The 10,579-nt window shown below is 36.3% G+C and overlaps 1 protein-coding gene across 1 annotated transcript; it reads left to right on the top strand.

Moving 5' to 3' along the window:
• Window positions 1-2,878: 2,878 nt before the first annotated feature.
• On the top strand, window positions 2,879-10,548 carry LOC116161949 (ribosomal RNA processing protein 1 homolog). Its single transcript, XM_031475447.1, has 6 exons — window positions 2,879-3,098; window positions 3,157-3,377; window positions 3,422-3,598; window positions 3,648-3,830; window positions 3,874-4,118; window positions 9,802-10,548. The coding sequence occupies exons 1-6, from the start codon at window positions 2,936-2,938 to the stop codon at window positions 10,502-10,504; spliced, it is 1,692 nt and encodes a 563-aa protein (XP_031331307.1). The 5' UTR covers window positions 2,879-2,935; the 3' UTR covers window positions 10,505-10,548.
• Window positions 10,549-10,579: the final 31 nt, after the last annotated feature.

Raw genomic sequence — 10,579 nt, 5'->3', positions numbered from 1 at the left:
TCGAGCCGTCGAAGAGAGCTCTTTGCAAGTAAACAGAAATTCGTTCGTTTTTTGCGCTGCGGTAGAGCGAGTTTGGTCATTGCGGATGACGAAGGAGTAATTCGTTTTAGGCCATCATAGACAGCTCATGTTAAATAAAGAAACAGTCCGTCATTTCAATTTCGATGGGATGTAGCTAGGAATGCAATACCGGGATCGCGGGATCCCGAAATACCGGGATCCCGCAGCATTTTTGCGGGATTAATCCCGCACATAAATGGAGCGGGATCCCGCGGGATTTGCGGGACTGAGGAATTTGTCGACCAAGTGGACGACTCTGTTTACTTTGTTAATGAAACGCATAACGGAGAAGTTATTTTTTATATAATTGTTAAACTTTTTTCGTTAAAAATTTACTATGATTTTTGAGGCACTTTAGAAGTTCACCTTTTTGTGCTTTACAGGTGAGGTTTTTTGAGTTCTAAGTTAGGCCGAAGGTACTTTTTTGTTAAATATTGTGATAATTAGCGACTTATTTTAATGCAGAAGTTAACCGCACAGAATTGCTTAGTTGCCAATTTATTTAAAGTTTTGCGGGATCCCGCAAATACCGGGATCCCGCGGGATTAACATCTAGCAATCCCGCAAATACCGGGATTGAGATTTTGCTGCGGGATTGCATTCCCTAGTCACATTCTATAAGAACATTTTTTTCCGTATCGATCTGAGATAATTATTTTTTCGGGGCTCAAAAAAAAAGCAGTGTATAACCTTCCTTTTTTACCAAAAATCGACTGCACCAAAATTTCTCGGGAAAACACTTTTTCTTATTAATTTTGGTGCGTAGAATCCAAAACAATTCGTACTTTTTCGATCAGACTTCTCAATCAAAAGTTATAGACTAGAAACCAATTTCGAAAGAAAATTCAAAGGGCTGTACTTTTGAACTAGTAGCCCAATCTTGGAACTGTTTGAAATTATGGATTCTACAGGTCACATTCAATAAGAAAATTTTTTCCGGGTCGATCTGAGACAATTTTTTTTGGGGGCTCAAAAAAAGGCAGTGTATAACCTTCCTTTTTACCAAAAATCCACTACACCAAAATTTCTCAGGAAAACACTTTTTCCTATTAATTTTGATGCGTAGAATCCAAAACAATTCGTACTTTTTCGATCAGACTTCTCAATCAAAAGTTATAGACTAGAAACCAATTTCGAANACTAGAAACCAATTTCGAAAGAAAATTCAAAGGGCTGTAACTTTTGAACTAGTAGCCCAATCTTGGAACTGTTTGAAATTATGGATTCTACAGGCCACATTCTTTAAGAAAAATTTTTTTCCGGGTCGATCTGAGACAATTTTTTTTTCGGGGCTCAAAAAGGCAGTGTATAACTTTCCTTTTTTACCAAAAATCGACTACACCAAAATTTCTCGGGAAAACACTTTTTCTTATTAATTTGGGTGCGTAGAATCCAAATCAATTCGTACTTTTTCGATCCGACTTATCAATCAAAAGTTATAGACTAGAAACCATTTCGAAAAAAAATTCAAAGGGCTGTAACTTTTGAACTAGTAGCCCAATCTTGGAACTGTTTGAAATTATGGATTCTACAGGCCAATTCTATTTGAACTAGTAGCCCAATCTTGGAACTGTTTGAAATTATGGATTCTACAGGCCACATTCTATAAGAAAATTGTTTTTCCGGGTCGATCTGAGACAATTTTTTTTGGGGGCTCAAAAAAAGGCAGTGTATAACCTTCCTTTTTACCAAAAATCCACTACACCAAAATTTCTCAGGAAAACACTTTTTCCTATTAATTTTGATGCGTAGAATCCAAAACAATTCGTACTTTTTCGATCAGACTTCTCAATCAAAAGTTATAGACTAGAAACCAATTTCGAAAAAAAATTCAAAAGGGCTGTAACTTTTGAACTAGTAGCCCAATCTTGGAATTGTTTGAAATTATGGATTCTACAGGCCACATTCTATAAGAAAATTTTTTTTCCGGGTCGATCTGAGACAATTTTTTTTCGGGCTCAAAAAAAGGCAGTGTATAACCTTCCTTTTTTACCAAAAATCGACTACACCAAAATTTCTCGGGAAAACACTTTTTCTTATTAATTTTGGTGCGTAGAATCCAAACAATTCGTACTTTTTCGATCAGACTTCTCAATCAAAAGTTATAGACTAAAAAAAAATTTCGAAAGAAAATTCAAAGGGCTGTAACTTTTGAACTAGTAGCCCAATCTTGGAACTGTTTGAAATTATGGATTCTACAGCTCACATCCTGTAGCTAATGATAAATAGCGCAGCGGCGTTTCCGAGGACGATTTTTGTTGAACGTGAGGGGTTTCCGACACCCTGAACCATCGAGTTCTCGATGTTCGCCAACAGAGTCATAAGTCACAAAGTGATCCTGTTGAAGGCCAATAGGTCAATACAAAATGAGACTTTAGTGGTCTCCACGCCTCTTTAGCTGTCATTAGGATCGACTTTTAAAATTATTCGTAGGACGGTTGTTTGGGTTTCTATGATTTTTGACATCCCTCAAAGGTTATTAAGACGATTTTTTGGAATCTTCCTTGGACTTGAATGCAGTTGACATCTTTTGGGGGTCTTTACCAATTTCTAAAAGCTTTTAAGAGTCGTTAAGGGTATTTAATGTACAAATATTAAAATCAATTACGAACTGCACGGGTCTTCAATTACACTTAAGAGCTGTCAAACTTTGATAATGTATAATGAAAATCCCTTTTCAAGCCCTTAAGGCTTTGAAAAGTGATTTTCAAGAGCCTTTAATATGCTTAAGAGGTTTTCACGTGTCGCCATCTCTTGGACCTTGTCACCTATCCGATTTCGCACTAAAAAAAATTACATTTGGCAACCCTGTTATTTTCTGTTATTAATTTGACAACAAAAAAAGTTTTTAAATTAAAGACACACGTGCGAGAGCATGGCAAATCCAAAGAAAACCGCGGAAAATGTGGAAAAACGAAAATTACTATGTTCCCAGGACCTGAAATTCGTACGGGCATTAGCCGGAAACGAGCAGAAAATTCGCGATCGCGCACTGAAAAACCTAAGAGAGTGGCTGCCCCAACGAAGCATGCAATTGCGTATGTATCTCTACCTAGAACAACGTCCCGGGCGATTCTAACTTTGCACATTTTGCAGCGTTCGAGCAAGAGGACCTTCTACGCATATGGAAGGGCCTCTTCACGACGATGTGGATGTCTGACAAGCCGTTAGTGCAGGAGGAGTGCGCCGAGAGCATAGCCAACTTGATTCATCACGTCGACGCGGATTCCGCATTGCTGTTCTTTAAATGCGGATTAACGACGATGGCGATCGAGTGGTTCGGCATTGATCAGTGGCGGTTAGACAAATTCCTAATGGTATTCCCCTCTCGTTCGTCTTAGTCTTAACGTGCACATTTCAGCTTGTACGACGAATGTTACGGCACTGCTTTCAGTTTTTGAAAAGCACCGAATGGAACATGAACGAAATCGAGTCGTTTAATCGGGTGCTCGAGGACACTCTTCTGAAGACTAGCGGCTCGAGCTTTACCGGTTTGACCATGCATTTTACCGAGATTTTCTTGGAGGAGCTAGCGAAGGTTTGTGACCACCAGAGACAGTGTGTGTGTTACGGCCGGTGGTTTTCAGGTGTCCAATGGAAAAATTACGCAAGAAAACCTACTCGAATTTTTAAAGCCGTTCGCGAAGCATCTCGCATCCCTCCACAATGTGGGGCACATTAGGCATCTCACCAAGTGCATTTTCGACCATTTAATGCAACAGTCGGACGCCGGTTTTGAGTACGAGGCGAGATTTAGCGAATGGAAACGAGTATGCTAATGCGATGTTGTGTTTGTGTAATGAGTTTGTGTAGCAAGGTTTTCCTGGTGGCAGTCTGGATGCGATGGAACGAATGGAAATTGACTTGGATGACGAGGAGGAGGAGGACGATGACGACGAGGAGCCCGAGGTTCTGGATCCGAGAGCGGGCCATGTCGATGTTGTGTTGCCTCAGTTAAAATTCGACCCCTCGGAGATCTGCGAGCTGTTAAATCAGCATAAATTGACAAAGCAGTCGACAAAGAATGGAAGAAAAGCCATTGCGGAATTGTGTCAGAAGTAGGTATCGAGAGTAGGTGCTACAGATAGCTCATGAGTTGTTTGAAATTCTAGATTTTTTTGGATTACAGTTTGAGATTTTTCAGTGCCTAGGTGGCTTACCATAGCACACTTCCACTTTTCTGTATATTCCAAAGTAAGTTGAATGGGGTCCAGCTTTCATACAGCCTAGGCAGTTTTTTTTTTCAAAAATTAACAATAAAAATAGAAGAAAACCAAATGCAAACTCAAAAATTTGTGTCAAAAGATAATTGGCTGATTTAGCCTAGGTTGGTAAGTGTCAGAAGGTCTACTATGAACAGTAAAATTTCTTTGTCAGGTGGTACAAGATGTCCGAGTTTTTTTGGTATTAAAAATTTTTTTAATTTGAAGTTTCCATTCAGAAATCTTCCTAGGCTAGGCTGAATCAACATATCCATATAGCATTGACTAGTAAAATAGATATATATCTATTATATTAGTCAATGCTGTCTGACAATCTGAGACAATTCAAATTTTTAATTTAAGGTATGTATTAGAACTTCTTTTTCTTTAATTTAAAATTCAAGATTCCAGGTCGCTCTATTTTATAGGTCTTTATTTTCAAGTGGTCGGGGTTTCCTTCTAAGCTGGTTGGTGTAACATGGGCCTTCCTCTTCCTTTTGTTCACATTTTTTATTTCAAAATTTTTTTAGATTTTTCAAAATCGGAATTTCCAAAGTATTAAATTCCAGACAGCCTAGGCAGCTAGGCGTGGTATAGTCTTGGCTTTCTTTTGTTCACATTTCAGGTTAAATACAATTTTTTTTCAATTTTTTTAAATCGCAATTTCTAATTTATAAAAGTTTAGACAGCCTAGGCTACTAGGAGTGGCATGGTCTTCCGCTTCCGTTTGTTCACATTTTTGAATTATTCTAAAATGTTTAATTTTTTAAAATCGAAATTTCCGATGTATAAAATTCTATACAGCCTAGGCTGCTAGGTGTGGTAGGGTATTCCTCTTCCGTTTGTTCACATTTTTCAATTAGACTTTTTTTTTTAAATCACAATTTCTAATTTATAAAATTCCAGGTAGCCTAGGCTACTAGGTCTTGCTTGATGGTTTGTTCACATTTTTTGAATTTTTAATTTCAAAAATTGTTAAGATTTTTTGAAATTGAAATTTTCAATATTTTCAAATTCCAGACAGCCTAAGCTGCTAGGTGTGCGACGGCCTTTTGTTTCCTTTTTCTCACATTTTTTGAATTTTTAATTTCAAAAATTGTCAAGGTTTTTTAAAATCGAATTTTCCAATATTTTCAAAGTCTACTATAAACAATAAAATTTCAACGTTGTCAGGTGGTATAAGATGTCTGAGTTTTTAGTATTAAAAATGATACTTAAAGCTTTTTTTTTTAATTTGTAGTTTCCATTCAGGAATCTTCCAGACCGCCTGGGCTAGGCTGAATCAAGATTTTCATATAGCATTGACTAGTAAAATAGATAGATGGTACAAGGTGGCCTTGGCTGCTAGGTGTGGCACGGTCTTTCACTTTCTTTTGCTTACATTTTTTGAATTTCAAACATTTTTCAGAATTTTAAAATAAGATTTTTTAATAAATAAAATTGCCTTTTACTTTTACTTTAATTTTTCGAGTTTTTAATTTCAAAAATTGCCTTGATTTTTAAAATTGAAATTTCTGATATTTTCAAATTCCCGACAGCCTAGGCTGCTAGGTTTGGCACTGTGTTCCACTTCCTTTTACTCACATTCCTTGAATTTTTAATTAAAAAAATTCCTCAAATTTTTAAAATTGAAATTTACAATCATTCGAGAGAGCCTAGGCTCCTGGGTGGGAGGCATGGTCCTTCTCTTTCTTTGGTTCATAATGTTTGAGTTTTAAATTTCAAAAATTTTCAATAAGTATATCAAATTCCAGACAGTCTAAGCCACTAGGTACAGTCAGCTCCGATTTTGATTCTGATAAAATATCCTAGGCAAAATTATTTCAAATTCTGGGTTAGATTGTAGGCAGCCTAAGTTGGCATTCTAAGTTTTAGAATTCTGCTTTTATTTCTAAAGTTACAGGCTTATTGATTTTAAAGCCTGGAATGCACGATGCCTAGGGCCCTTGAATCTTATAACATTTCCTAGGTTCCAGAATTATCTGGTGTTGTGGAATTCATAGTTTTTGAGTTTTTAATCTCAAAAATTATTGAAATTCTTAGTTTCTAAGGCTGCTGAATATTTCAAGTTTTCTCTGTTGCGACTCTTTCATTTCTTTAATTTAAAATTCAAGATTCCAGGTCGCTCTATTTTATTGGTCTTTATTTTCAAGTGGGCGGGGTTTCCTTCTAAGCTGGTTGGTGTAACATGGGCCTTCCTCTTCCTTTTGTTCACATTTTTTGAATTTTTTATTTCAAAAATTTTTTAGATTTTTCAAAATCGGAATTTCCAAAGTATTCAATTCCAGACAGCCTAGGCAGCTAGGCGTGGTGTAGTCTTCGGTTTCTTTTGTCACATTTGAGTTTAAATATAATTTTTTTTCAATTTTTTAAAATCGAAATTTCTAATTTATAAAAGTCTAGACAGCCTAGGCTACTAGGAGTGGCATGGTGGTATAGTCTTCGCTTTCTTTTCTTCACAATTGAGTTTAAATGCAAATTTTTTTTCAATTTTTTTAAATCGAAATTTCTAATTTATAAAAGTCCCTACGCTACTAGGAGTGGCATGGACTTCCGCTTCTGTTTGTTCATATTTTTGAATTTTATTTTCAAAAATGTTTAGATTTTTTAAAATCGAAATTTCCGATGTATAAAATTCTATTCAGCCTAGGCTCAAGGCTCCCAGGTTTGGTAGGGTCTTCCTCTTCCGTTTGTTCACATTTTTCAATTACGCTTTTTTTAAAATCGCAATTTCTAATTTATAAAATTCCAGTAGCCTAGGCTACTAGGTCTGGCTTGATTGTTTGTTCACATTTTTTGAATTTTTAATTTCAAAAATTTTTCTTTCTTTATTTGTTCGGAAATACCATTTTTACAAAAAATACAAAACATAATAACATCATTTGGGAAAATGCAGTAACAAAAAGGAAGTGTGACTATATATCGAAATTACTGAAAGGCTTAAAAAAAACCGAAATTTTCGATATGTAAAATATTCCAGACAGCCTAGATTAATAGGTGTGGTATAGTCTTCCGCTTCCTTTTGTTCTCATTTTTTGAGTTTTAATTTCCAAAATTTCTCAAATTCTTAAAAGCTAAACTTCGATTATGTAAAATTTCAAACGTCCCAGGCTGCTAGGTATGGTACGATCTTCCGCTTCGGTTTGCTATTATTTTTTGAATGTTAATTTCAAAAATTGAGTTTTTTAGCTCAAAGTCTTTAATATATAAAATTTCAGGCAGCCTGGGTAGCTAGGTCTTCTGCTTGTTTTTGTTCGCATTTTTTGAGATTTTAATTTAAAAAATTTTTAGAAACGAAATTGCCATTATGTAAAATTTCAGACAGCCTAGGCTGCTAGGTGTGGTACGGTTTTCCGCTTCGTTTTTCTCTTATTTTTTGAATTTTTAATTTAAATTGCTTAAATTTTTTAAAATCCATTTTTTTAAGTTTCAGACGACCTAGGCCGCTAGGCGTGGCACGGTCTTCCGCTCCCGTTTGCTCATATTTTTTGAACTTTTAGTTTCAAAAATTGCTTAGTAAAACCGAAATTTTTAATATTTTTATATTCCAGATAGCCTAGGCTGCTGGGTGTGGCACGGTCTTACACCTTTTTTTGCTTACATTTTTTGAATTCTTAATATTTTTGAATTCCAGACAGCCTAGGCTGCTAGGCATGGCACGGTTTTCCGCTTCCCTTTGCTTACATTTTTGAATTTTTAATTGAAAAATTGCTAAGATGTTTAAAATCGAAATTTCCAATATTTTTAAATTCCAGTCAGCCTAGGGTGCTAGGTGGGGCACGGTCTTCCGCTTCCTTTTGCGTACATTTTTTGAATGTGTAATTTCAAAAATTGCCACGTTTTTTAAAAACCGGAATCTCCAATATTTTAGTCATACAGGCTAGGCTGTTAGGTGTGGCACGGTCTTCCACCACTTGTTGCCTAAATTTTTGGAATTTTTAATTTCAAAAATTGTTTTAGATTGTTTAAAACCGAAATTTTCAATATTTTCCTATTCCAGACAGCTTAAGCTGCTAGGTGGTCCACGGTCTTTTGTTTCCTTTTGCTCGCATTTTTGGAATTTTTAATTTTAAAAATTGCCAAGGTTTTTTAAAATCGAATTTTATATTTTTGAGTTTCAAACGGCATAGGCTGCTGACACGGCCTCCCACTTCCTATTAATCACATTGTTTGAATTTTTAATTTCAAAAATTGCCAAGATTGTTTAAAATCCAATATTTTCAAATTTTGGACAGCCTTGGCTGCTAGGCGTGGCTCTGTTTTCCGCTACCTTTTGCCAAAATTTTTTGAATTTTTAATTAGATTTTTAGTTAGATTGTTAAAACCAAAGTTTTCAAATTCCAGACTGTCTTGACTGCTAGGTGTGGCACGGTCTTCCGCTTTGTTTTGCTTACAATTTTTTGAATTTTGAATTTCAACATTTTTGAGATTTTCAAAATCAGATTTTTCAATAAATAAAAACGGCCTTCCGTTTCCATTTACTTTAATTTTTTGAGTTTTTAATTTCAAAAATTGCTTAGACTATTTAAAATTGAAATTTCTAGTATTTTCAAATTCCCGACAGCCTAGGTGTGGTACTGTGTTCCCCTTCCTTTTATTCAAATTTTTTTAAATTTTAATTTCAAAAAATTTTTAAAATTGAAATTTACAATCATTTATGAGAGCCTAGGTAAGTTTCAAAAATTTTCAAAAATCAATTTTCAATATAATCAAATTCCAGACAGCCTAAGCCGCTAGGTACAGTCAGCTCCGATTTTGATTCTGATAAAATGTCCTAGGTTTCAAAATTATTTCAAATTCTAAGCTTTCACGGGTTAGATTGTAGGCAGCCTAAGTTGGCATTTTAAGTTTTAGAATTCTGCTTTTATTTCCAAAGTTACAGGCTTATTTATTTTAAAACCTGGATTCCACGATGCCTAGGGTGCTAATTATAACACACATTTCGTCTTTTTAAAATAGCAGTTTGAATTTAAAGATCAAAAATTGGTAATGTGTCAAAGCTGCTAGTTACAGCCTAATCTTTGTAGTTTGAATTTTATAACATTTCCTAGGTGTCCAGAATTATCCGGTGTTCTGGTATTCATAGTTTTTGAGTTTTTAGTCAAAAATTCTTGAAATTGCAAGTTTTCTCTGTTGCGACTCTTTCTTAGGTTTGCGTTTCAACTTTTTTTGAAAAAAAGCCACGTCCCTTCACAGTGAGGAGGAGGAGGACGTCCATGAAGGTGAGTGTGAGGTTTTGAATCCTAGATACCGCACCAGGATACCACAATTCCAAGAAAAGAAGAATCTGACCTTAATTGCTTTGGAAAACGCCATTGAGAACTTTCTTTGGGAGTCTCGAGAAACCAAAAATTCAAGATTTTGTTTGAAATTTCAAATTCATCATTTCAATCTTTTTCATTATTTTTCGGAGCCAATTTCCATGACAAAGAATTGGGTTTGCCATGTCATTTCCGCAATTATGAGCTAGCTGTAGTAATTCTATGTAGCCTATTAGCGACTAGATCGACAGTACCTACCTACTAAATTAATAATTTAGATTTGCACAACTGACGGAAGGAGATTATCCGCTTGGTATAAAGGAAGTTCCCTTGCCGGAAAAAAAGGACTTCTTCAGTATAAACAAGTCCTTGGACAGTTTAAGTCAGTTCGAGCGTCAACTTCGCGCGGAGAAGAAGAAACTTTTCAGCAGCGAACGGGTTCAGAACGGCGACATTGCATCCGATGACGTCATTAGTCCAGTTAAATTACGCTCGGGCGCCACGATCAACGGAGGCATCTTCGCCGACAAACTGAAGCGGTTTATAAAGAAGAGCGAGGGCAGAATAAAAAAGCGGAAACTACTGAAAACGAGAAAACGCGCGAAGCACGACGCGCTCTGGGCGTACGAGAACGCGTTCGTGAGAAACTCGGGCCTGTGGGAGGTGCACAGATTCAACTCGCCCATGTCCGAATCGCCACTACCGGTAAAAACGGGATCGTCGACGAAGTTCGCCGAGAGCGAGATAGTCGCGCGACCGGCGAAACCGAAACGCCAGACGCTCACGGCGAAGAACGAGAAAAAAGTGCGAATCGCGCTGAAACTGAATCAGTCGCAGGAGATTCACGAGCACGTAGCGCAATTGAAAAGCTCGCCCGGCATCCCGTACGACGCGAATAGGTTGCCCGAGAAGCCGCTGCTAAAACCGAACGCCATTAAAAGTCCGATTAATCCATTCTATAAGAGGAAGATGAAGTTTTAATTCTATTGTTTATAATACTAATTAATAAAACGTTTAATTTGTAATTGTTTTCTTGTTCCCGATCTACTTCCTTCC

Source organism: Photinus pyralis, unplaced genomic scaffold, assembly GCF_008802855.1.
Source record: "Photinus pyralis isolate 1611_PpyrPB1 unplaced genomic scaffold, Ppyr1.3 Ppyr1.4_LG10, whole genome shotgun sequence".
In the NCBI taxonomy this organism is placed as follows: domain Eukaryota; kingdom Metazoa; phylum Arthropoda; class Insecta; order Coleoptera; family Lampyridae; genus Photinus; species Photinus pyralis.
The sequence above is the reverse complement of the archived record's forward strand: the minus strand, read 5'-3'. Positions and strand labels throughout refer to the sequence as shown.